The sequence below is a fragment of the Symphalangus syndactylus genome, chromosome 4 (genome assembly GCF_028878055.3).
Source record: "Symphalangus syndactylus isolate Jambi chromosome 4, NHGRI_mSymSyn1-v2.1_pri, whole genome shotgun sequence".
Classification (NCBI taxonomy): domain Eukaryota; kingdom Metazoa; phylum Chordata; class Mammalia; order Primates; family Hylobatidae; genus Symphalangus; species Symphalangus syndactylus.
In genome coordinates this window covers 136,826,702-136,854,679 of record NC_072426.2, presented here as the reverse complement: position 1 = coordinate 136,854,679, position 27,978 = coordinate 136,826,702, and the positions used below count along the sequence as shown (strand labels likewise).

At 37.4% G+C, this 27,978-nt stretch overlaps 1 protein-coding gene across 3 annotated transcripts in view; it reads left to right on the top strand.

Annotated features, from left to right (window-relative positions):
- The window catches only part of MARCHF1 (membrane associated ring-CH-type finger 1), an 864,354-nt gene extending 838,008 nt beyond the window's left edge, over nt 1-26,346 (top strand). For all 3 annotated transcript variants that reach the window (XM_063638342.1, XM_055276314.2, XM_063638341.1), the window contains 2 exons: nt 7,301-7,448; nt 24,193-26,346. In XM_063638342.1, the coding sequence (XP_063494412.1) occupies nt 7,301-7,448; nt 24,193-24,491 (447 nt within the window). In that variant the 3' untranslated portion in view covers nt 24,492-26,346. The remainder of the gene's footprint in view (nt 1-7,300; nt 7,449-24,192) is intronic.
- The last annotated feature ends 1,632 nt before the right edge of the window (nt 26,347-27,978 follow it).

Here is a 27,978-nt window from a genome sequence, read left to right as displayed (position 1 = left end):
AGATGTGGGGAACAGGTGCGTTCACTGACTTAATTCTGCCTGAACAAATCTCATCTTCATTCCTCAGAGATGTTATCAACATGATGCATTAATCTAGACAGTAAGGACAATTGAAGTCTAATTGGACCCGGTGCTGCAAGCTCCAAGTTGTGATAACTGCTAACATTTATTGAATTATTTTTAAGTGCCTGATAGTGTTCTGCATTTACATGTATTAAGTTGCTTAGACTTTACCCTGCAAAGTAGGTGCTATTCTAATCACTATTTTACAGATAAAGAAATGGAGGCACAGAGAATTAAAATAACTCACCCAAGGTCACACAGTATTTAGTGGCAGAGCTAGAATTTGAACCCAGAGCCCTCGTCTTTTTTTCTTTTTTTTTTTTTTGAGACGGAGTCTTGCTGGAGTGCTGGAGGCTGGAGTGCAGTGGCGCCATCTCAGCTCACTGCAAGCTCCACCTCCCGGGTTCACACCATTCTCCTGCCTCAGCCTCCCAAGTATCTGGGACTACAGGTGCCCACCACCATGCCCGGCTAATTTTTTGTATTTTTAATGGAGACAGGGTTTCACCGTGTTAGCCAGGATGGTCTCAATCTCCTGACCTCGTGATCTGCCCGCCTCAGCCTCCCAAAGTGCTGGGAGTACAGAGCCCTGGCCCCCAGAGCCCTCATTCTTAAACACTTGTTGGATCACAGACAGAATACACCATACAACTGCACGGTTCACTCCTCAGTGATGGATTCAACGAGGCCTGAGTGTGTCTATGGGGAACTTGATGCCCGAAATGATTCTATCAAACAGCTAATACTGAAAACCAATTCTAGTTAGAAAAGACTCCCATTACCCGGCAGTTCAGAATGCAAAAGGAGACTCAAACTGAGTGGTAGCAAAATGAAGCCATTGATTTCAGGGTCTTAGGTATGCCTTTTTGTGGAAGTGTTTATTACCATTTTTCAGTAAGACTGCCAATTACTTGCAGTGGTATCTTTACCCCAACCTGGGTCTCGGTAACTACTTCCCCCAATTCTAAACCAACGTGTGCACACACTGTCCCAAGACGATAGCTGTTAATTTGCTGTTTGTATTTGGGTTGGTGATCTCCCAGGTTCATCTGGACACATGGCCCACTCCTCACTGTTTGCACTTGCGGTTCCTGTGGATTGCAGACCCTAATTTTTGGTGCAGTACAAGACCTTTCCTCTTGTACTATTATCAGGAGAGACAGAGGGGCTGCACTTAACCAGAAAATAGAGTGGGCCATGTACAAAAGATGTCAAATGATTATCACTGGTGGACCTAACATGGAAGAGAACTAGGGGAAAAAAATGTATTTTTTAAGGAAATGATAGACTCACAGAGCATTTATCGCTACCACAAGAACAGTATGGGGGAAGCTGTCCCCATGATTCAATTATCTCCCACCAGGTCCTTCTCATAACATTTGGGAATTATGGGAGCTACAATTCAACATGAGATTTAGGTGGGGACACAGCCACCATGTCACTGTAATTCTGAGGAAGGAACAAGTTTGCACTTGTGTACACTTGCTGACTTGTGTCCAATAGTGAGCGCCTTAACTAGTGAACTTTACCAGCTGCCTACCACCTACCTGGCTTTGTTGTTTCCTCCCTATCACCAGGGTTTTGTAGCAAATTTCACTAAAGGTCTGCAGAGGTCAAATTTTTCTGCTGGTCTTTTAAAATACATTTTTAAGGGGGAAAGTATTTACCATAGGCATACCTCTGAACTTAAAGATTTATTAAGGTTCAGGAGTTACTCCTCATAATTAAGAGTCTGTTTAGTTCTCTCCCAGAGTATTTGAAATTGTTACTAATATAATTAGATTTAATAGGCTTTTATGTTACCTAAACACTAATTTGAAAAGTAAAACAAAAAATGAAAGTTTGCTTTAGTGATTGAGCTAACTCTGAATCATTTCAGTTCAAATAAATGAATTATGTAATTTTTTTCAGCCAACCTGAAATATTTAAATCACAGCCAGAAAACCAAACTCATTTGTTGATTACCCTTTCCTGGACTAGTACTACTTCTAACTAGTACTACTTCTAATATAAACTCCACTGAGGTCACTGTGCAACTCTGCTAAGTGTCTAACCACTGCATTCAAGTGCAGGTGGTTCTCTAACTTTAGCTTGCATCGGAATCACCTGAGGGCTTGTTAAAGCACATTACAAGGTCCCCATCGCCAGAGTTTCTGATTCCGTGAGTTTGGTGTGGGGCTCAAAATACTAGATTTCTAAGAAGTTTCCTGATTGCTGCTGCATCTGCTACCGGGGAACACTGAGAACCACTGCTTCATATGAATGGATCCTCTACAAATTTCTCCAGCATACCAAGTCCAAGGACTTGTAAAAGGTTTACTTATTGTCCTCTAGCACAACGTATCTTACTGAGGCATGTAAATAATGTGATAAGCTTTACACTTGCTGTTCCAGGTATGATTTTCGTTCGTCTGCAGCAAAATCCAGTATGACAGGCAGAGCCGGTAAACAATTAAAATGTGGCTTTGCATTTATGCAAAATGACAGGAAGAACCTGCACACCTGGCCGACTGGGAGCTCCTAGGTCTGGCGGTACCAAAAAAAAAAAAAAAAAAAAAAAACGGCTACTGTACTAGCTACTGTTTGGGCCTGGCGCCACCTGGTGGTAATTTTTTGGTCTATCATTCTATAGATTGAAAACTCTAGGTCACGTGACTGTTACGGAAGATGGAAACTATAGGTGAACTGTCAAGAAAAAAGACGAAATGGATTTGGCAAAGTAGTCCCTACCTCCTGCTTTTTTCTTTCTTTCTTTCTTTCTTTCTTTCTTTCTGATTTTGAGACGGAGTCTCGCTCTGTCACCCAGGCTGGAGTGCAGTGGCGCGATCTCGGCTCACTGCAACCTCTGCCTCCCGGGTTGAAGCGATTATCCTGCCTCAGCCTCCGGAGTAGCTGGGACTACAGTCGCTCGCCGCCACGCCTGGCTAATTTTTTGTATTCTAGTAAAGACGGGTTTCACCGTGTTGCCCAGGTTGGTGGCGAACTCCTGAACTCAGGCAATCCGCCCGCCTGGGCCTCCCAAAGTGCTGGGATTACAGAAGGCGTGAGCCACTGCGCCGGGTCTGCATTTTTATGTTATGCAAATAAATGGCCTTTATTCTTCACTGGTACAAAGATTTAAACACTTTTCTTTGGGCAGTACTTTTAAATTTGTATTTTAGGACAGAATATAATGCAAGTAATTTGAATTAGAAAACCTGACCCTATCATGCAAAGTTTGATTTAGCTTCATCAAACAGACAATTTCACAGAAACAGTGTTTGCATCAAGTTATACTACAATTCAGAAAAAACATACAGTCCTATTTTTCTAAGTGAATAATAGAGTTCTGTTGGATTTATTTCTATTGTTTAGGGGCTTCTGCAAAAAAAATCAAAAGCAAGAACAGTAAAACAAGTACCAAAGACCCAGGGACTGTAAAGTCCAAAGCGAGTATCAAGACTACTTATGTAGGAGGTGCTAAGATTTTGTGAAACTACTTTTACCTAATCTTAGCTCATCCTCCATCTTCAAGGTACAAAGGAGAACTTGAAGACTAAGGAAGGGCAGATCAGAGTCCGCAGTGTAAACATCTGTGAAAAGTATGGTGGTGTGTGTGTTGTCGTGCGTTATCGTTGGGAAATGGGAAAGGTAGCTGCCATCTTACCATTTCCACCAGCTTCCTTGAGACCCCTTGGAGAGACACGTCTTCTCAACACCGAGAGACTTGAGGATAAAATATTCGACTCAGGCCCAAGCAATAAGCAAAAGAAACTTTACTTCATCACTGACAAGGCAATAGTTTGTATTTTCTGGGGGTCCTGTGGGAAAAACTAACATAGAGTTATCTCCCAAGTGGAGCTCAAGAATTTGCATCCCTAACAAGTGCCTGAGTGAGGCTGGCACTGCTGAGGCTGATCAGGGACCACACTTTGGGGACCTGAGGAGGATCTTCTCAGGAACAACCTTCTCTAGAGGTGTAACCATGGTAACAATATACTCCTGGTAACGGGGCCCTAAGTCACACGTTATTTGGTAAAGCAGGACAGGGGAGCAGAAATGCTATGGAAAGTTTCACAGATTATCACTTGCCTATCACGAAATCATCTGTGAACTGCCACTGAATTTCAGCATCACGAATATTAAATGAAGGCACTTTCATGACAGCTTTGTTAAAATAAGATTTCTATCCTTCTCCATTTCTCATTCTTAGTAAGGCATGCAAAACATACTGAAATTTTGTAAACAAACCTGAAAAGACAATATGAAGGGAAACGTTTATAAAATGCATTGATTTCTGCCAGCACCATTTACTGAATATTGTATGCAGTAATGTAGTCGTTAGGAAGAGGGCACTGTGGCATTACATTTACTTGTGAGTTTCTAAATGGTTCCTGTAAGGATTTATAAAGTGGAAAACGTGGATGGTTCCCTTACGCTTCACTTCTCCTTAGAATGTTAACTGAGATTTAGAAGTGACAACTTCAGAGCTTCTATTGTCTGGAACTAGATGAATCTTTACGAATGATTTGGTCCATTCTTGTCAGCTCCACTGATATTTTTCTATTTGAGGAGCCTTACTTTTTAATGTGTTCCAGCCATTTAATCAAATTGCTCCATAGATAGAAGTCCTAATTTTAATAGTATTTTAAGCCAATTTTATAATTGAGGGTTGATTTGATATGAATATTTTGTTACTGCAAGTATTCTATCCACTTGGAACACAGAAACTTTAAAAATGTGAAGCTGTTTTTCCGTACCAGCTTCCACTTTTTATCTGTCTGTATTAAATACCGAAGTAATTCAAGGAATATTTATTAAATTGCAAAATGTCATTGCCAAATAATAATATTCTATGATTATATGTGTTATTCAGATTAATATTACAATAAACCAAAGCCAAAACAAGATTTTTAAAAAATCAATCTTGCACAGATATGATATGAGGTGTTGAAAAAAACTCAATTAATATTAAAATCTTCTCAGTTCAAGATTAATTCAAAATAGTCTAAAGTGAAACATCTGTTTATTCCTTAATCACATTATTAATATTTACCCATTGTTATGCTTGGAATAATATATAAATATAGTTTGATAAAAAACAAAGTACAAGATAAAGAATGAATTTTTAATTAACAAACTCCTACAAGGAAAATTATGATGACTGGCCAGTAGGCGGAGAGGAAGGGATGGTGTTTGTAAATAAAATATTTCTTTCTCTAAAATATTTAAACTGCTCTAGATCATCAAGGTCAGACTTCAAGTATTGTGCTCTCTTACAAATGAAATTATAGGCTCTTACTCCATAGACTGGAAGAGAAGCTAGGAAGTATCTATTTAATTCTTTTACCAATAATTGCATTTGACAGCAAGTGGCAGAGACCTGGGAAATAATGGCTTAATCAGGAAGACAACAGGATGTCCAAAGGCAAGCTGTTGCTGATTGGGCTGAGAAACCTCCAGTTCTCAAGACTTTTCCTCAAGATTGCAAAATGAACACTCTCCCACTTAATTATGAATTGCAGGTAGCAAAGAGCAGAAAATGAAAGAAACGATCAAAGAACAATACCTACATTAAAAAGGCAAAAACTTAATGCCCCACTAGATATTGGCTCACATCTCATTGCTGGAAAATAATCAAGGTCCACCTGTGCCAAGAAAGGTTGGAAAGGCAGCTTTAAGATGGGCACAATGCCAACCCTAATGAATTAGTTTGTTAACAAAAGAAGTGAAGAATGGTTATTCTCTTCTCCACCTCTGTCACAGCCTCTGTCAAAATCTGCTCCTCATGAAGAAGAGGCAGTGAGGCCCAGAGAGAGTACATGATTTTAACCATGTCTCAAAGCTGGTGGCAGAGACAGGACTTTATGTACCACAACGTACACCATCTTGTTTTTGAGTTGTGCATTGAAATCTACATGTGTGATGGTCAGGTGGGGAAGGAATGGGGTCTTCTGAAGTTTTAAAGATTTTGCTTTAGTGAGGGCATAATTATGTAAAGAATCCTAGATTATTAAAAGCTTGGCATGTCAGTTCACTTCTAATAAAATCACTGTAATTTTTTAATGGAAAGAATGCAAAGAAAAATAAAAACACAATTCCTAACAATGAAGTGATACTGTAGCTACAAAGATATTAAAATATATTTTGAGAGGCTATTTCTTCAAAGTAAATATGGGAGATATTCCCTTATAGAGACCATAACTTCAATAAAACTTGTGGCCTTCTTCCTCTCCCAGACTGAGGGAGCAGCCCTCAACTTTCTCAGTGATTAAAGGACAGCGGTCATCACAGAGTAGTTACAACCCTTACAGTAGCAGCAAGTAAAGGTTGCTCTAAGAGGCTTCAGCAGATATTCTTGTATCGCCCAAGTGATAAAATTTGTTTCTCTAGAGTATTTGTGAACAGAAAATGTTGACTTTCTCTTGCAGATATCATTCAGCCATTCAAATACTTATTAAATTTATACATTCAAGAATGTAACGCTATGTCCAGTTGTGTGATAATCCAAGAAGATAGTGTTACCTATTACGACGTATAACCTAGTACCACAAGGAAGTGATAGGAAGAATCCTGAAAAGAAATTTTTTAATTGTTCAATATTAAAGCTGTCTCATTCTTGGTACAGATGAGGAAACTATAGACTTGCAAAACAGAAATGACTTGATTTAATTCATTTGGAGAATAGAAAATTATTTTTGTTTGCAATTTAACATATATTTAAGTTACGCCGGGCACAGTGGCTCATGCCTATAATCCCAGCACTTTGGGAGGACAAGGTGGGTGGATCACTTGAGCCCAGGAGTTTGAGACTAGCCTAGGCAACATGGTGAGACCCCCATATCTACAAATACATACAAAAATTATTAGCCAGGCGTGGTGGTACATACCCATAGTCCCAGCTACTGTGGGGGCTGAGGCAAAGGTTCTCTTGAGCCTGGGAGGCAGCGGTTGCAGTGACCCGAGATTGTGCCACTGCACTCCAGCCTGGGCGACAGAGTGAGACCCTGTCTCAAAAAAATACACACACACACACACACACACACACCCCTACATATGTATTTAAGTTATATGTAACTCTCTAGGTTGTAATTTCATATCTCGCTAAACATGAAGACTTACTTGAATATTATTGTGTCATCTGAATTGCAGATATTTACTGTTTTTCTTCCATTCATGATCTATGTCTAGGAAATAAAAGGGGAGCAAAATTTCCTAGTTTGCAATTCAGTTTTGTGTCCTTCGTTTCTGATTGCAGTGGGAGAAACTACAGATGACCACAAGTGAAAGGAGGAAAATATTCTGCTCTGTCACCTTCCACGTAATTGCGATCACCTGTGTGGTTTGGTCTTTGTATGTATTGATAGACCGGACAGCGGAGGAAATCAAGCAAGGCAATGATAATGGTAAGAGCACATCTTTCTTCTTACCCTCTTGGATCCTAAAGACAATACTCAGAGGTAGATAGGGAAGTAATTTCCCTGAGTTAGGCCTTCATCATGTATGATACACTAGAAAAGCTAGTATTTGCTATTGATTCTTCCCTAATCATGTTATTGATTAATACTCTGATTAAAAAACATTAACTATATGGAGTCCCAAGCTGAGATGTGAAATTCATCAAATCCATATAAAACTTAGTGGCAGTTACATACAAATGGCAAACACCACTTTGGGCTTTTCGGGAGCTGAATAAGGATCAAGTTCTGCCTGATGTGAAAAGGCAAATGGCTGTAAAAATGAAGGGTTTTTCATTTTATTTAATTCACTCTAGTCATCTCTCCTTTAAAGCATGAAGGAGATGGCATTCTAGTAGAGAATGTGTTGTAGCTCTTTAGTTAGTACTGTATAGTTTGATAGAGTGGGTTAGCACCATGGTTTGACATTTTAGCCATGCGAAGTTTGATTGTGAAGGATGGTGTCAAGTCTGCAAAGAAAAATGTTTCTAAATCAGTAAGGCATATTCTCACATTAAAATGGATAAGTCACTAAAAAAAGAAACAAAAAGAGAAAGCACAATGTCTATAAAATATTATTTTCATGTGTGAAAGGACCCAGTTGTGTTTCTCATTGGGCCCTATAAGTTTTCATACCTTATCCAGCCTCAATCGTTGGTGGTAAAACAGTGAGAAACATCTCCACACTCCCGCAGGAAACAGTGTTTAACTACTGATGCTTCTAGAAAAGACATTGTTCGATAACAACATTTTGAGTTTGTAATGTTGTGAAAAATGTTTGCACATCCCTACACCCAGAGAAAAAAATGGAAGAAAATGAAAGAACAAAACAATGAGAGGAGGTAAGAAAAAAATAAATAAGGAAGAGATTAAAACACAAAAGATTAGTTACTTCTGTATTTCTGCGTGGGGATTCATAAACACAGAAGGGGAGACTCCATTCTCACACTCCCCCTCTAGGTGGCAGCAGCACACGCCAGCGTGCACCGCTCTAAGCATTTCAAAAAGCCAAACGGCTGCGGGGATAAAGGGAAGGCCAGGACCCACGATAGGAATTGTGGATGGGGTTTATGTGTGTCAGAGAGGGGATGGTGACAGCGTTTCAGGTGCCACTGTCCTTTTCTGGAAAAAAAATGAAAGCACTACCGTGTCGAGTCTAAATGCTAGAAAAACAGGTAGGATGGGGTTTTGTGGGTTGTTTTTATGTGTTTATTTATTCCATATTAACTCATTTATATACCATTAATATCAAGCTACATTGTTTGCAACTACATTATGTACTGTTTCAGAGAGTCTTGATTTTAAAATGTCACATTACATCCTTATTAAATAAGTTCCCTGAGGGTAGAACTTTTTCTTTTTTTTAAATCCAGTGTCCTCTCTTGATACAGGTACTGGCCCAAGTAACAAACAGTGTGCTGTAAATACTGCAGTCACATATGGATGGAAAAACAAAGAGGCACCCCACCTCACTTCACCCAATGTGTTACCTTAGAACTCTAGTTCTTTCCTAGCAATCAAGGCCAGACATGATACCCTTAGATTAGATGACACATTTAGAGCTTGGCATTTGAGAACCACAAATTTCCTCCAGGTAATGTAGTCTCTCCCCTCTCCCAGTGGTCACCCTCACTTGGCCTCTTTGTAGTAAACTGCAGAGCTCTTCTCTTCCAGCCACATGAGAAGGAAAGAAAATTAAGAGTCCTTCTCGTAGATGTAAGAAGAGGAAGCAATCTCATGTCATATATACATAGACCCTCATAGACACCCATAAGAAAACCCCTCTCTTACATTTATTTTATCCAACCACATTTCTAAGACATGTGACTGAATAGCAATCATTTACCCTCCAATGAACATAATGGTCTCAACTTCAGCCACAAAAATATCTCCAAAAACCAAGAAACTCATGGCTCCATGCTTTCTTCCATTTTTCTGTCTCCTTGCTCATTCTGTAGGCCCCCTGGATTTTACTTTATCTTCAGCTGCCATGTCAATGCTGATAACTTCCCAAATTCATTTCCCAATCCTATTGTACTCCAACCCATACATCCACCTATCTTCTGAATGATTCTGTTTGAAAGTCTCAGCGTGTCGCACTGCATAATCCCCTACCGCTTCTCACTCTAACACCGGTGGAAACGGCACCGCTAACACCCAGTAGCCAAACCCAGATATCCAGCTTTCACTTTGATCTCCTTCCCCTTCTACCTTAAATCAATCACCAAATCCTATTCACTCTGTCTCGCATGCCTCTGGAGTATGTCCATTTCTTTCCTTCCCTATGGCTACCATCCATTTGGAAACTATCATATTTTTAACTTGAAAACTGCAGAAGCTTCTTGACTAGACTTTCTCCAGTTTTGCCAGCTTCAACACAACCCATGCTCAATAATGTAATCCCGGCAGATTTACAAAAGCATAAATCTAATCACATCCTATTCCCACTTAACCATTAAAAGGTAACCCAAATTCCTCAGTGGGACTATGCTGCGCCCGTGACCTAGCTGAAGCCAGCTAGGCAAACATTCATTCAGCTCTTCAAATCTATGTCCAGGCCCTTGCTCAGCTTTCCTCTCTGTAAAACATTTCCTTCCAGCTTCTCTTGTCCACCGCCACCACACACTCTTAAACACTCATATATTCTCACACACCTCCCTAATCCCAACTCAGCCTTTGCAGTTTACCTTAAACATCACTTGCTCTGGGAAACTCACTTCAGCTCCCTGAAGTAGGATCATTATTCCTACCACAGTGATTCTCAAAGTATGCTCCTGGGACCAGCAACATCAGTATCACCTGGGCATTCACTAGAAATGCATATTTTTACCTCCTGCTTCCCTAGACCTATGAAACCCTGATGGTGGAGGCCAGCAGTTTGTACTGAAGAAGCCTACAGGTGATTCTGATGCCGGCTAAGGATGGAGAGTCACTGCCCTACCACGTAGTCCCATAGCATCCTGCATTTATCCTCCCCAAGGCTTCTCCACATTTACTGCATGGTAGATTACCTGTGGTATGTTCCTAATGCTGCAAAGCTGGGCTTTATCCCCAGAGGTTTATACTTAGTCACCCCTTAGATGATTCTGTCATGCAGCTAGGGAAGCTCTGCCTGACTGTGAAACTTACCACATGCCATTGCAATTGCTCATTTAATTGTCTGTCTTCTTTCACCTGCTCAGAGCAGGTGGGGGCCTTCTCTGTCCTGCCCACCACTACATCTCCCCGGTGCTGAACACTGGTCTGGGACCAGGCAAGTAGTCTGGTCAACACTGTACAAGGAATGATGAGGTGTGAATGCCTGGTACCTAAGCTTTTCCACCTCTTATTTTTCTTTTAGAATTGTTTTCAACATATTTTTTTCTTTCTCAGCTGTGGGTGGGTGCAGGATTCCAGACAGTAACCTTCAGTGGACTCTTAATGACAATCAAGGGTCCATTTCTTAAAGGAAACTGAAAATGACATGATTTTTATATTTGGCATTTAGAGCAAAAGCAAAACAGAAAGCAAGATATTTATCAACAAGCAGTGTCCGTGGTAATTCCTGTAGAGCTGCTTGCCAGCAGGACAGCTCTAGAACTTGGCTAATTTCACATGGGAACCATAGTGACTTTCATAAAGGGAATCATTTGTATTTATGTTCAAATTATATTTAAACCTGCTTTCCAATGTGCACATTGAAGAGGATTGTGGGCATCTGTATAAATTGTTATTTCTTTAAACTTCCTGTGGCATTGGGACTGTGAGTGCTGATCTTGAATTTACTTGTAAAGTTGTTGGGAAAAAATTGCATAACTTAAAAGAAGTCAACATATTTTAAATCCATCTTGAAAAACCTTTAAAATATTTTAAAAGAAATAAATTGTCCTTTTTCAGCCAGAATTGAGGTTGAATATAAAACAGCAAAATCTTTTGAACTGTAGTGATGATCCTGGAAAGAAAAAAAATTCCTCATATGTCTGTAAATGGTTGTTCTTTTAGATTAAATAGTCATGATGCCACAGAGAGCCCTCACCTCTCTTTCCCCTGTGATGAAAGGAAAAAAAAAAAAAATAGCAAACATATGCTACTTGGAGCTTTAACACCCTAAATAAGCCTATCGCTAAGTTTAATTTGGGCAGCAGTTGTTATTCTTGCCTTATCTTTACATAGTCTAGAAGAATGCTTCAGTATATTATCCGTGTATAAACAACAAAAATACAAACCAAAAACAACTACAACAATTTACAATATTAAAGAGACTGTAGGTATAGATAGTAAAGTTGCCCCAGAAGTATTACAATGTATACATAAAGGACTAGAATAACAAATTGACTTTGTTTTCATGGCAGACTCACTCCCAAGCTTCCAAGCTCCTCCAGAGCAGAGGCCTTGCCTCATTATTCAGAAAATACTTGGTGTTAGTAGAGGCTCAAAAAATGTTTGCTGGCTGTGGCTGACTCCAGCAGATGAGAACAACCCAAAAAGAATAAACACTGGCTTGAGCTAGTTGTCAGAAGACCAGGGTTCTAGCTCTCCCTTGGTCACTGACTAGTTATTTTTTTTTTTTCCTTTGAGACAGGATTTCACTCCTCTCGCCCAGGCTGGAGTGCAGTGGTGCGATCCTGGCTCACTGCAACATCCTCCCTCAGTCCCCCTCCCTGGGCTCAAGTGATTCTCCTCCCTTAGCCTCCCAAGTTGCTGCGACTACAGGTGGGCATCACCGTGCCCAGCTAATTTTTTGTATTTTTTGTAGAGACAAGGTTTCATCATGTTGCCCAGGCTGGTCCTGAACACCTGGGCTCAAGTGATCTGCTCACCTCAGCCTCCCAAAGTACTGGGATTACAAGCGTGAGCCACCGTGCCCAGCCTAGTTATCTTCAATACAATGATTAATCACTCTGAAGCTCAGTTTTTTCATTTGTAAAACTACCAAGGTTGGAGTGAGTAGCTGCTAAAAGTTATTTCTATGATTTATTATTCAGACAACATGAACTTTACCTTGCATCAAATAGATTGAAACATGTCTATATAAATAATGTACATATATGACACATAATTACTCATGGTGAATATTACCATTAAAACAAGTTAAGAAAAAGGTTATAAATATGTGAAACAATTTTGTTGTTGTTGTTTAATAATCTACCCAACTGGAGAGAAGCAACCAGGATAAAAGTAAAGAAGAAAACCAGCTCCCCTCTGAAACCCCAAGGCCACAACAGCCACTCACACACACCCTTCCTTATACATACACTTTATAGTTCTGCATACCCTAAGCACCCAGCCAAAATATTCCAACTTACAGTAAGATGCTTTCTGTAAATACACACAGCCACTGTCACTGTTAAGTGAAACAGGTTCTCTTCTGCTGCTTGGTGATTTAAAAAAGCTTTTAGACATACTCTAGGTGTCTCCAGTCGCATGATCTCCTATATAACATTTGCAGAATACTCTGAGAAATCAAATTTCAAAGCTGGAAGTGACCTTAGAGATCACTGTTTATAGATGAGAAAATAAGCAATTTGCCTGATCTCCAACTGTATTATAAATGCCCACCTGGGAGCTTCTGCTTTACCCAATCTGACTTAAAGAGAAAATAGAAAAGTGAGATGTTACAGGTATGCCCCTGTGCCTTCAGGGGAGAGGAACCGGGACCCCATTCTATTACCAAAGGAAATATATTTTCAGAGAAACAGTATTTCTGGAAAGTAAATGAGTCTAAAAGGATCTGGTAGATAAACTCCAGCTGATAAGCCATTGTCACTGTGGTCTGAAAGGTTGGCAGAAATATTTCCTAACAAATACAATATACATAATTGCTACTTAAGCATTTAAGGATGTTTTAGTTTATTTTTTGATGGGATTTCTGAGCATTTCTCCTGACGAAGGGAATTGTAACTGCAAGAGACGCTCAGAGACACACTATGACTAAATGCCAGTGGCCTGGCTGACAACTAACTAGACTTCCTCTGTGATTCTGGAGAGAAGCTTACCTTGAGTCAAGCTGGGACACCCTAAACTTATAACACAGTGAAGTTAGAAAGATCTTACTGGTAGACACATGTGAAATCTCCACTCTTAACCTACAGCTGAATCAGCCGAAGGTGTGTAGCGTTCAAATCACACAGATAATAACAATAATGAAAACTTATATTTATACTTCCTATGTGTCAGGCACTGTTAATTTGTTTAATCCACACTAACAACCATATGAAATTGGTAGATACTATTACCTCCAATTTTAAGTAATGTATCAGTTGGCTTTAGCTGTATAAAAACCATCCCAGGCTGGGTGTGTTGGCTTAAGCCTGTAATCCCAGCACTTTGGGAGGCCAAGGTGGGCGGATCACTTAAGGTCAGGAGTTCAGGACAAGCCTGGCCAACATGGTGAAACTCTGTCTCTACTAAAAATACAAAACTTAGCATGGTGGTGCATGCCTGTAGTCCCAGCTACTCAGGCGGCTGAGGCCAGGAAATCTCTTAAACCCAGGAGGCAAAGGTTGCAGTGAGCTGAGATCACACCACTGCACTCCAGCTTGGGTGACAGAAGCAAGACCCTGTCTCACAAAAAAAAAAAAAAAAAAGCATCAGGAGAGAGTGAAATCACCATCTGCAAACACATTTAAAGTTTCTGATTGAGTTATGTTTCCTATTATCCTGTTGGCTAAAGCAGGTCATATGACCAAGACCAGTGTCAACAGGTGATGGGATATCCCAGGACAGGATTACAGGGAGGCATGAGCCAATCAGGGGCTATTATTGAAACAAGCTATCAAGGATAAAGAAATTGAAACCAAAGAAAATAACAGAACAGGCCTAATACCTCAAGGAAATGAAACAGCTATCTGAGTTTAGGTGGATAAAGATGTAAAGACTGAAGTAGATTCTTAGGAATAGGGTTCTTCAGAATAAAATCCATAACCCTCAAAAACAAGTGGAGATTTTGCACAGGAAAACCACTCTTGAGAATCCATTAACCATAATAAGGGAAATCCTCTTAGGGCATGGGCTGCAAAGAAATTAACCAGAAGTCTGAATCATTTGGGGATTTGGCTATTCCTTAGCCAGGAAAGAGATGAAAAAGTCAGTCCGTTGCAGAGGTCCTGTTTATAACTAATGCTTAATTCTCAGGTTCCTGGTGGGGAAATGCTCTTGGATAACCCAATCCGTGTCTTCTGACCCAACTCCAATAGAGTACAGAATTAGGAAGATGTGGGGGATTTTTGTGTGTGTATGAAAAAAAAAAAAAATTATAAGTTTTACTTTATTTTTGCCTTTTCATTCAAGTTTTTTAAATACTATTACTTTTAACCTGGACATCCCAGTTTCCTTCTCTGCCTTGCTAAAAATAATCTTGTCCAGAATCAGACTCCCAAGAGTCTAGAATGAGCTGTGAAGTCCATCTGCTTTTCTTTGTCTAAAGTGTTTTCACTCGCTCTTTAAATATAAATTTCCCTATAAACTGTGGACTGAAATTTCTGGTTCTGGTGGCACTAGACTTTAAGGCTGCAGCATTTTGATTCCTTTAACTCTAATTTGTGAACTTTTCAATATCACATTGAAGGGCAAGACTACAAACTATCTTAAGCCTTTCCTGGAAAACCTATTCGCATGTTGATTGTTTTGGAATGGCCTGGAGGATGCTGCAGCCTGCAAGTACCAGATCACATATATGCGACTGTAAAAAGGAGGCCTGGAAGAATTTACTTTAATAATCATATTAAATCAACAAAAATATTGAGACTGAGAACTTAGTGCTTTTCCTTGTGGGATTAGCATAATATGGAATGTGAATGAATCAATTAAAGTTAATATGAGAGACTAGAGTAGCTTTCTATTTCCTCAGAAAATGGTGGTAGAGAGAATGCCTGCTCTTTTAATTGCTGTCCAAGAATTTCCAAGAAATGTTTGCTCTTAATGCTTGAGAGGTAAAGATGGGCAGAGAGTTTATTACTAAACCTACAGAAACTCCTGCAGAAGGATTCCAGACACAAAGACAGAAGTAGAGATGGGTTCTTGGGCCTCAGAGAAATGAGCAGATGCTTGAATTGCCTAAGTTAGATTTTCCGAATTCCTCTGCGAAATCGGCAAATAGAAACAACTTTGTGCTCCCGGCATTTTGAAGTGCAGGATACAGCTTTATATATGACTGAGGACAAAGATACCTTGAATTGTACATAGGATGCCCAGGGAAAAGATTTAGTGCCTTCCTTTCTCTATCATTGTCCTTTTTTGTGGTGTACATTCTTTTGTCTTTGCTAACGACAGCATAGAAACTGACTAGTCTAACAGAATGTAAGAAGACAATTGGCTGTGTCTCAGTAAAAGCAGGCAAGTACATCTTCCTGATGAAAACATTCTTGAAAAATCCATTTAGCCCCATTTTAGCATCTCCTCTCAAGATATCCTTAAAGTGAGTTTTCCAAGATACAATCCTTATAACTACTCAACAGTAATTTATTTTATAGAAAACGAAAATCGTGTGCACTTACTTGAAGGCAAGAGAAAGAGCAGGCTGTCAAAGATAGTCATTTGGACAGTGAGTTTGTACTTAGATGGCTTTTGTATGTGGGGGTTGGGGTGCTCTGCACTCTAAATTCAATGGAGGGGTTTTGTGGGAGATTTGACTTTCCAGGAACATATTAAAGGATGGTGTGGGCAGGGGAAACTGATTCAGAGATACCTTGGGAAGGAAAGTGGAGGGATCAGGCTGAGTCTCCCAAAAAGGGCAAAGAAAATGGCAACTGTTTCCCCCTGGCCCAGATTCCCAGGTATATTATAGGCTTTGGTCACTGTTTCTGGAAAGAGAGGTGAAACGTGAGTGGACTTTTCTTTAGATTGTCCACCATCTAAAGCACAGCTTTACTGACAGTGAAGAGGGGTTGTAAAAGCTTTCATTTATCCTTGAAATACCTACTGAGCAAGGAACTATGGAAAACAAAGTCCAGCCCAGACAAATTCTGTGCTTGTCAAGATTATAGCATGACACAGTAAAAATGCTTATGTTAGAAAGTGAGCTCATACTGCACACGGAGAAATAACATGGAAGTGGAACAGTGGGAAAACTTATTTCCAGCTGGAAATGACCTCTAAGATGGGTTTTGTGGGACAAGTAGACACACAGAAGTAAGGAAGCAAAACACAAAGAAAAAAGACCGGAGACAAAGGCTCAGAAATGGAAAACCTCCAGGCATGTATGAGGAACAGCTGCTAGTTTGGTTAAGCAGAGGAGAAAACTGGATGTGGTCCATGAGAATTTCCCTAAAAATGGGAAATAAAGCACATTTCATCTCCAGTCTGTCTGTGATTAAAGCTTTCTAAACACATTGAAACTACTGCTTAATATAATAGTTTACAGCAAAAATCCTTTTGAATTTGGAGAACTGCAAGATGTCTCACTCATATTCCAAATCCTTTCTGCAAATTCCCAATAAAGAGACATAAGTTACTGTCTCCCACAGCAGGGATTCTCAACCTCAGCACTATGGACATTATGAACTGAATAATTCTTTGTTGGAAGGTGCTGTCCTGTGCATTGTAGTACGTCTAGCAGCATCCCTGGCCTCTAATAAAAGTCAGTAGCACCCCACTCCAGGTACAACAATCAACAATGTCTCTAGACATTGCTAAGTGTCCCCCAGAGAACAAAACTGCCCCCAGTGGTGAACCTATGGTCTACACTGAGTCAGTGTTTCAGATGATTGTTCTCCTTGCATAGATGAAGACAGCTAAGTAGGAACTTAAGAAAAAAAAAAAAAAAGCCCTTCTATATTCCAAATGCATGGACTCTCTGCATAGAGAATAATTTAGCTCTTTTTATTTCTACCATTTGATGCCACCATGTTACTTAGCATATAGGAAAAATGGACACAGGAGTCCAGCCATGTATAAATGTGTGCTGCCACTTATCTGGGACTATTAGAATCATCACATACTCCTGATTATTCTTCAGAACTCCTTAAATCACTTATGAAGACTTTGCCTTGGAGTATTTTTAAATAAAAATAGCAAGTTAACTGCTATTTCCATGCAATACACAATTCAAATTTCAACACTATCAAAGATTACTAGGCCAAGATAATTGGGTAATAATCTCACCTTTGGCATGAAATAGCAAAAGGGGGAGAAGAGAGAATTGAAATAGATCGTCTTTAAAGGCCTTTGAACTCTGAATTTTTAGTTCAGTTATTTTGCTGGAACACCAGAAAAATCAAGAACAAAACAATTTTTATTGTATCAGCCTGGTATTTTCTTTAAAAACTTTTTTATAAGAAAAATGATTCTTTTATATACTCCCCTCAATTTTTTTTCCAAAAATGAATAATATATGTAGGAATACCTAGAATATGTTAAAACTGTGGAATGTATGTTTCATTATGAACGACACTGTGAAATCTTTAGATGAGGAACTAGTGCCGTCGAAGTAGAACAACATTTTTTAAAAGTTGCACTAATGGTCAACAATTATTATTACTACTTTAAAGTATTATATTTGTCTATAAGTTACTTGGGAAATTTATAAATAAGTATAAAGCAATTCATCTCATAATTTTATGTAATTATTTCTGTATTTTTTATCCTAAAATGAAAATGTTTCTGAAGAGTATTGGAATATATGATGTAGTACCACTATTATCACTAGATAACAACAGTGCTATTATCGAACACGTGTTGGTTGCAAATGCGTCTGTATAAATAAATCAAATCCAGGTAGCATTCTTTTATTTTGAAAATCCTATCCTTAAGATCAAAGAAGTCTATAGGAGAAAGGGACCATGGAAACATTTATATATGACTAATAGACACTGATCAATGATAAATGCCTGGTATAGTCCATTTTTGTACTCTAAAGTTTCTAAAATCAAAGGTCTGTTTTCTTGACGATTTGTTTTCTAACATCTTTTAGCATCTTCTCTTAAGTAAATATATTGATAATTGAATTTGTTCCTTCAAAGAGTTTAACTCCATGATACACTAATTAATTTTTTTAAATAGTGACTTGGGTAGAGAGAGACATGAAACCATTAGTCTTTCTCCTAGTTTTATTAAGTTCAGAGTTACTCTATTTTACTCCAAACAACAGCATTTAATTAGTTAACATTAATAGGGTTTCTCCTGGACTACGATGTAGGGAATTTGCAATATTGTGAAAAAGCATCTTCTTCCTCTGGGCCAGATGGCAAAAAGGTTTTTTCTCATGCCAACTCCAGAAGTTGACCTAGATTGTGGTGTTGGGAACCATGAAGCTATCATAGGGATTAGCAGGAAAGAGTGTTGGTAGTAATTAGGGAACAAATGCTGTGTTTGCCAACCTCATGACAGATTGCACCTTTTTCTCCCTGGAGTGGGTTCTGAAAGATTAGTAGAAGTTTACTGTAAAGAGCGCGGCACTCTAGACAGAGGAATAGCATGTGCTAAAGCTTGAACCTATATTAGGATGTGCAATGTTTGGAAAACAGCTACCCAGATAGGACTTCGGATAAAGTTTACTAAGAAAGGCACTGGATGAGAGAAATCAGGCAGCTGAGGATGACGATAAAATAAATAGAGGTATAGGTCATGAGCATTTATTGTGCAGGACTGCAGCAAATTTTAGGCCCAATAAACTCCCTTAGGCATGGCTAAAAAGAAATGGAGTGTTTTTGTGCAATAGTTTCCATAAATATATCATGCATACATTACCAATTTCCAAATACTTAAATGCTCAAGAACCTATCTCTTACTCGAAGAAATTCTATAAACTGACCTAGACAAAGAGATGAATTCATGGAACTAATCTCAAGTAAGGAGCTAATATATATAAATATATATATAAATCTATTATATATAAAAGACTATTTTTAGAGCAGATTTAGGTTAACAGAAAAATTACAAAGAAGGTAAAGAGAGAGTTCCCACATACCACCCTGCACATACACAAGGTTTCTCCTGTTATTAACATCTTGCCTCAACATGGTACATTTGTTACCACTGAGGAGCCAATATTCTTACATTATTATTAAAGTCCATAGTTACATTGGGGTTCACTCTTTGTGTTGTACAGTTCTGAGTTTGGAAAAACATGTAATGTCCTGTGTCCACCGTTACAGAATCATACAGAATGGTGCTGCCGCCTTAAAAAGTCCGTGTTCCACCTATTCATCCCTTCCTTTCTCCCCCTAAACTGTTGACAAACACTGATCCTACTATCTCCAGTTTTGCCTTTTCTAGAATGTCATACAGTTGGAATCATGCCATATGTAGCTTTTTCAGACTGACCTCTTTCATTTAGCAATATGCATTTAAGGTTCCTTTGTGTCCTTTTGTAGCTTGATAGCTCATTTCTTTTTAATCACTAAATAATACTCCATTACATGGATGTATCACAGTTTATTCATTCACAGATTGAAAGACAACTTGGTATTTCCAGCTTTGAACAAACATGAATAAAGCTGCTACAAACATTTGTGTGCAGGTTTTTGTGTGAACATAAGTTTTTGTTCATTTGAATAAGTATAATGTATCATTTGAAAAGCTTGTGGTTACCATCGTAAAAAACTGCCAGACTGTCTTCCAAAGTGACTGTACCATTTTGCATACGTATCAGCAATGAATGAGAATTCCTGCTTGTCGTTCCACATCCTTTCCAACGTTCAGTGTTTTCAGTGTTCTTTTTTAAAACTTTAGCCATTCTAATAGGTATATAATATCTTGTTTAAATGTGCAATTCTCTAATCACATATATTGATAATCTTACCATCTGTTTATCTTCATTGATGACATATCTGTTCAAATCTTTGGCTCATTTTGTAATTAGGTTATTTTCTTATCATTGAATGTTAACAGTTCTTTGTATATTTTGGATACAAATCCCTTTTTCAGAGTATGTTTTGCAGATATTTTTTCCTGTGGCTTGTCTTTTCATTCTCTTAACAGTGACTTCCTCAGAGCAAAAGGTTTTAGTTTTAATAAAGTCCAATTGATAAATTTTTCTCTTCACAGATCATACTTTGGTCACCTAAATTTTCTTATCTTTTAGAAGCTGTATAGTTTCACAGTTTACATTTAGTTCTATAATCCATTTTGAGTTAATTTTTGTGAAAAATGTAAGGTCTGTTTACAGACTCATTTATTTGCATGCAGATATTGTTATACCAGCACCCATTTGTTAAAAAGACTATCCCTTCTCCATTGAATTGCCTTTGCTCCTTTGTTAAAGATCAGTTTTCTATATTTGTATCAGTCTATTTCTGGGCTATTCTGTTTCACTGATTTATTTCTTTATTCTTTCATTGATATCACACTGTCTTGATCACCATAGTGGTGGTAATCAAGGATAGTGTCAGTTTTCAAAAACTTTATTTTTCCACTTTAATATTGTGTTGGCTATTCTGGTCTTTTGCTCTCCATATACACTTTAGAATCAGTTTGTCAATATCCATAAAATAACTTGCTGGAATTTTGAATGGGATAGTATTGAATCTGTAGATCAAATTGGGAAGAATAGATATCTTAATAATATTAAGTCTCCCTACCCATAAATGTGGAACATCTTATTTCATTCAGATATTCTTTTATTTCCTTCATCATAGCTTTATAGTTTTTCTCACATAAATCTTGTACATATTGTTAGGTTTACACCTAAGGTTTTTGTTGTTGTCATTGTTTTTGTTTTGTTGGCACAAATGTAAATGGGCTTATGTTTTTAATTTCAAATTCTGGTTGTTTATTGCTCTATATATAGGAAAGCAATTGACTTTTTGTAAAACTTTGTATCCTGCAACATTGTCATAATCACCTATTTAAAAAAACAATCAATTCTTTGAGATTTTATACATAGACAAGCATATCGTTTGTGAACAAAGATAGTTTTATTTATTCTTTCCCAATCATCTTTTATTATTCTTGTTTCATTGCATTAGCTAAGACTTCCAGTGTGATGCTGAATAGGCATGGTAAGAAGGAACATCCTTGTCTTCTTCCTGATCTTAAGGGAAAAGCATCTAGTTTCTTAGCATTATGTCAGCTATAGGTTTTCTATGTTCTTTATCCCATTAAGGAAATTCCCTTCCGTTCCTAGTTTTTATCATGATTGTCATATTTTGTCAAATGTGTTTTCTGCACTTATTGATATATTCACATTTTTCTTTAGCTAATTGATGTGATTACATTGATTTCTGAAAGTTGAACAAACTTTGCATACCTAGAATAAATCTCTATTGACTGTAGTGTGTAACTGTTTTTATACATTGTGGAATTCAATTTGCTAATATTTTGTTGAGAATTTTTGTATCTGTTCATGAGAGATACTGGCCTATAACTTTTCTTCATAGTAACTGTCTTTGCCGAAGCTGGTCTCACCCAATTAGTTAGGAAGTATTCTCTCTTCTATTTTCTGGAAAAGACTGTAGAACATTCATGTCATTTCTTCTTTAAATGTTTGGTAGAATCCACTAGTAAAACTATTTGAGCTTGGTGCTTTCTGCTCTGAAAGGTTATTGTTGATTTAATTTCTTTAATAGATCTAGGGATATTTAATTATCTGCCTATTAATTACACCTGCCACTGTAATGATCTCTTATTTCTCCTGTGTGAGCTTTGGCCAATGATATTTTGAAGTATTATTTCCATTAGGATTAAGTAAATATTCAAGATGATGACTACTATGAGTTATTCAAGTCATAAAGAAGTCCTTGCATATTAGGAGTTAGAAAAAATTTACCTTTGCTACCGGTAAAGGTTCTAATAAATTTGATTGCATATATTTAATCTACTCAAAAACTAAGTTCAGATGTGATTGCTGAAAGAGGCATAGAAATTTATTTTAAATTGACAATGCCAAACAGAGTAACAAATTAATGAAACATCAACAACAGTGAGAAGCTTTTCATGTTTTCTTACAATCCCTTTTAAGATCAGAGAACATTTTTTCCCCAAAAATTTCAAAGGAAGAGTCAGAGGAGTCAGAGCCAAAGCATTTTGAAAAGAAAAAGAGTAGGCCGGGCGCGGTGGCTCACGCTTGTAATCCCAGCACTTTGGGAGGCCGAGGCGGGTGGATCACGAGGTCAGGAGATTTAGACCACGGTGAAACCCCGTCTCTACTAAAAATACAAAAAATTAGCCAGGCGTGGTGGCGGGCGCCTGTAGTCCCAGCTACTCGGAGAGGCTGAGGCAGGAGAATGGCGTGAACCCGGGAGGTGGAGCTTGCAGTGAGCCGAGATCGCGCCACTGCACTCCAGCCTGGGTGACAGAGCGAGACTCCGTCTCAAAAAAAAAAAAAAAAAAAAAAAAAGAAAAAGAGTTTACTTGCAATGGCTCAAGGGAGTCAGACTTCAGAAAAACTGGATAAGCAAGTGAAAAATATAACAGGTATTTAAAGAAAACTATAAAGAAGATTACCATGATTACTAAGTTTGCATTAATTTGTTCATGGAGAAAAAACAAAATCTTATTACATGATGATCATAACCAGAAAGATCTTGCAACATGAGCTAAATAAAAGTCAAGAATAAAATGGTGTTTGTTGGGGATCTGGGAATATAATACTCAATGTTTCATTATTTTGGGACCAGAAATCGACAGGGTAACACTGTTATTTTTGGTTAATCTTAGGGTACAAGGTGCTTCATCATGATGGAAATAAGGCATGATTTCTGCTTGCTTCCATAAGCATAAAGCAAACGTCACTACTACAAAATATAGATAGGATATTTCTTATAACTCTATTCACTGTTATAAGTAAATAAAAATCCAAAGTCAAATCACAGACTCTCAATTACCGTGGTTTTTACACGTTTCTACCATCCCTTCCTGTTGCGCCGTATTGAGCCATACTGAGCTATATTTTTCTACTTCACAACTTTTCACTTACAGGAAGACAGCTATTATCCCCCACACCATCCTAATGTGGGCAAGAGGACCACTTGACCCTCATATATTTAACACTCTTGACCCTCATATATTTAACATTCATAATTATGTATTACCTAAATACTGTTGTAGTCACTGAAATGCCTGTGAAATAATTTTAAAAACTATATTTACAAAAGAAAGCCTATTTCTAGTAATAGTGATGGAAATTAAGAGAAAATATAGACATCTATAAAAGTGTGATGGTTCTCAATAACAAAATATGATTTATGAAACAAATGGCTAAAATCCTAAATCTTTTGCATGTTTGTACTCAGGAATTCTCTCTCTGGTGAGATGTGGCAGCTTTTTCTTTCCTCTCCCTCTCACTCCTCCCCATCTCCCTTCTTCCTTTCTCCTTCCTTTTACATTTTAAAATAAATGAGGGTGGGAAGACCTGTACATACAAACCCATACATGTACCTATACCTCATCTTCTTAAAAGGATTTTAAACTCTGATTCTTCCATTATGCTCACCATCCTTCCTTAAAAGTTTAGCTATAAGGGATAAATGTCAGTGTCCAAATGTCCAAAATCTAACATATCTGATAATTATGATAGGTACTTGATGCTAGGAGAAATAAGAGATTTGACAGTGATAGGTGAGAAAATGTCCTGATATACAATTTTGATAATACATGTAGGATACTCAAAAGGAATTAAGCCAATTCAGATTATAATTCTTTCTAGTTATGAACAATATATTCCTGTTAACATAAGCTAGAAGGCAAGCATGGGCTTTTGAAGGGGCATAGAAAAAAAAACTGACCAAATCCACTGAGGACAACTTGGTGATAACATTTTCTCTTTTTCATTTCAAAGGTGTCCTTGAATGGCCGTTTTGGACAAAACTGGTTGTGGTAGCCATTGGCTTCACAGGAGGTCTTGTCTTCATGTACGTACAGTGTAAAGTCTACGTTCAGTTGTGGCGCAGGCTGAAGGCCTACAACCGTGTGATCTTTGTACAAAATTGCCCAGACACTGCCAAAAAACTGGAGAAGAACTTCTCATGCAATGTAAACACAGACATCAAAGATGCTGTGGTAGTGCCTGTACCACAAACAGGTACAAATTCACTGCCATCTGCAGAGGGTGGCCCCCCTGAAGTTGTATCAGTTTGATGGAACCTGTTGGGAGTTTCTTCACCGAAGAATATCTTTCTAGCCCTCAGCCACTACAAATGACAGAAGTGATCTTGAATTATTTACTCCCTTCAGCTCCTCCTTTCTCCTACTGACACATTTTTCCTGACTTTGTTCAAAGAGGAAAGGAGAAAAACACACCAAATGCCCAGGAGCCCATGAAGTAACAGCGTAAAGTATGTATGGAAATGTGAAGTTTGCAAGAGAATGATTTCTAAGACAATTAAGAACTACTGGGGCAATGAATGCTTTTAGGCAGTAATCAAAGATTAAATGGACCCATGATACTCTTCACAGTTAACAGGGGAAAAGTTCAAGAATACAGACTTGAATTGCAATGTGTATTACTTCTAGGGCCTTGTAATGTTAACTGTCTCATCTGGAAATAACTAACATATTTGGTTTTAAGCCTGAAATTGTCTGCATTATCCCTAAGTCATATTGGACGTGAACTTGGAGGATGCATATTTTGATATGCTTTGACAGCTAACAGATTTTTATGGTTTAGTGGAGTCTGGTTATTTTGACAGATGCATGTTTTTTAAATAGATGCAATATACATTTGAAGACATTGATATTTGGAATTATGTTTAAGTCATGCAAAAGATTTTCAGAAAATGTTCGGATATAATTAGCTCTGTTAAATACCCACAGAACTCAGTTATCGGGTCTTATATTTTTATCTGGTTCCTCTAATACCGTGCTGTCCAATAGAAACACAACAGCCACAAATGCAGGCCACAGATGCAAATATTTAACTTCCCAGTAGCCCCATTTTAAAAAGTAAAAATAAATGTTAAAATGAATTTTGATTTTTTAAAAAGTTAACACTATATATGTTATTTCAACATGTCATCAATATAAAAATTGATTGACAGTTTTTACATCTGTTTCTTGAACCAAGTTTTCAAAATCCAGTTGGTAATTTAAAAGCACACTTCAACTTGAATTAACTATATTGGATAGCACAGCCGTAAAATTAGAGACTAAGCTTCTGCTTTATTTAACAGTTGAATATTTCAAAACAGTTTAATTCATTATTTTATTTCAAAGTCTCACAAAAGTTATGATTTTTAAAAGCATTAAATTAAATTAAGTGTCCTCATTTTAAAGTCAGATGAAGTTCACATCTCTAAAGGGTAAAAATCCAAAAGTATAGAAAGATAAAACAATCTGCCTGTAGCAAAGTTGTGAAATTAATTTCTTACTATGAAGTACTTACAATAGGGGGATAAAATTACCTATTTTTGTTATTAAATCAAATGTGTAAGGCTTATTTCATCCATGAGGTGTCAACTTGACAGATGATGAGTAATTATGACTAAGAATCTAGCCCTTACTTTTAAAAGCTGACAGGATTTCCCTTGCTCCGTTAGAAAGCAAAAATATTCAACAGATTCTGTGATAAGTAATTAATTGTTCAGGTTTGACAGTTGATTATTGTGTTCTTTGCATATTCATGTAAAACTGATTGATGATGTGTGAATGACATTGCAGTGAGCTAGATTAATGATGATTATAGATATAGTAGCCTGTCAAAGACATCCTACATTAAAAAAGGTGACTTATTTTTGTTAGCTGTCATTATTTATTAACATGAAAAGGCAATGATGGCCATAAGAACCAAAGCATGAGTATCACATTGCACAAATCTGGGTATCACATGGATGCACTTTGTAATTATCTGTGTGCTTGTTCTTCACAGATCATAGGAAAAAGGAAAAAAACAAAAAAACCTTTAAATGAGGAGAAAGATGGTATGAATATTAGTAGTGGCTGACACTGAGTCCAAATAGTCTTGATTACTAGAAATAAACAAAAGGTAAACAATGTCGATTTTGTGTGTGTGTATGGCGTGTGTGTATTCATGTATATATGCGGGGAAAACGTTAAGGTATTCAGTCAGGAAACAAAAGGTTTAAAACTCATCTTTCTTAAAACTTGTTATAAGCATAGGGAAAACAAAGTTGAGGTAACTAAACGGAACCAAAAATTCTGTATAAATAAGGATATAAGTAATGTTTTAAAAAACAGTGGACCTTAAACAAATTAAACTGTATATTAAATTCCTCTTAAATGCCCATTTTAAATATTTAAGATAAATACATTTAGGAATAACAAATCTGTGGGTGATTTAACCATGGCACCATATCCAAGGGATTAACCTTAATGCAATTTTCCTGTTAACTGTCCTAAGCTTTTTACTAATCCATTTTCCCTGTGGGTTAGTAATGGCAACATGCTGCTTATAGATATTCCCGGGGAAAAACATCTAGACATCAGCAAACAAAGAAATGTTGATTTCTCTTTTGTTTGCTCTGAAAGTAAAATAATTATTTACTTTAATTAACATGGAAAATATTGTTTAAATTCTGTACGAACTTAAACAAGATAGGTTGCAGGGCTGATTTCACAGTGGAGGATGATTGGCTAAAATAAAGCCTCATTTATTAAGGGCTACACTTAACGCTAAGAAAATATGTCTAGAATAAAAAGCAAAGGTAAGCATTATTGTATTAATAGTAAAAGAGGACATGGGATTTTAAAACTATACCTAAATTCTTGCAATTAACTTTTATGGGCTTGGACATTGTTGAAATGAGAAAATAATATAGTTTCCTGGCAGGTTAAAAGTCAACACTTGATTTTGCTATTCTTCTGACTTTTTGAAACCCTGAAGTTCTGAATTTCAAGCTTTTAAGAAGCTTTTCAGCAATGGTTGTTTATGGTTCAAACATCTGAAATAACTACCCGCATTTAAAATCTAATGTTGATTATTTTCTTTTTACATTCTGTGTGGCAATGGAACATTTGCCCTTTCAAACAATAAAACGATTTAGTTTTGTGGCAGCGCTTTTTTGTAGACTGACTATACCCTTCAAAAAGAACTGCTCTACAGAATGCAAATTTTGAGGCATGTTTACCTGCTCATGGAAGAAATAAAACAGAATTGAAAAAAAGGACTAAAATTGAAGAATGAAATTACAGTTGCGTTAAAAACCTTGGCTCTTTACAATCATGAATCTTCAGTATTATCAATACCATAAACCAGACATTGATGCTGTTAATTTTTTAAAGAACTATCACTCTTATCTTACAGGAGTAAAGATTAAATTGCAAAAGAAAGAAATTCCAATTTTTTAAAAAGTAAAGCCCAAAAGGCAATTAAGCTTAAGTACAAAAACAAAATAAAAATGAACAAAATCTAAACTAAAGTGAGCCCAACAACCTGAGATACAGCAGTGTGTAACCTGAAGGAAGATAGGTGTAGACTGAACGAGTCTTTCAAAACACCCCAGCATTAACTCTCACTCTGCGCTGCTTCTACACGTGATTATAGTTCCCAGAGAGACAACCTCATAGTTATATTTTATCTTGTTTTACAAAAGGTCCTTGGGTACTCTTTAAAACATCTATTCATTGGCAGGAAAATTAGCTCATTAGAGCAATGACACCATTAAGGGAA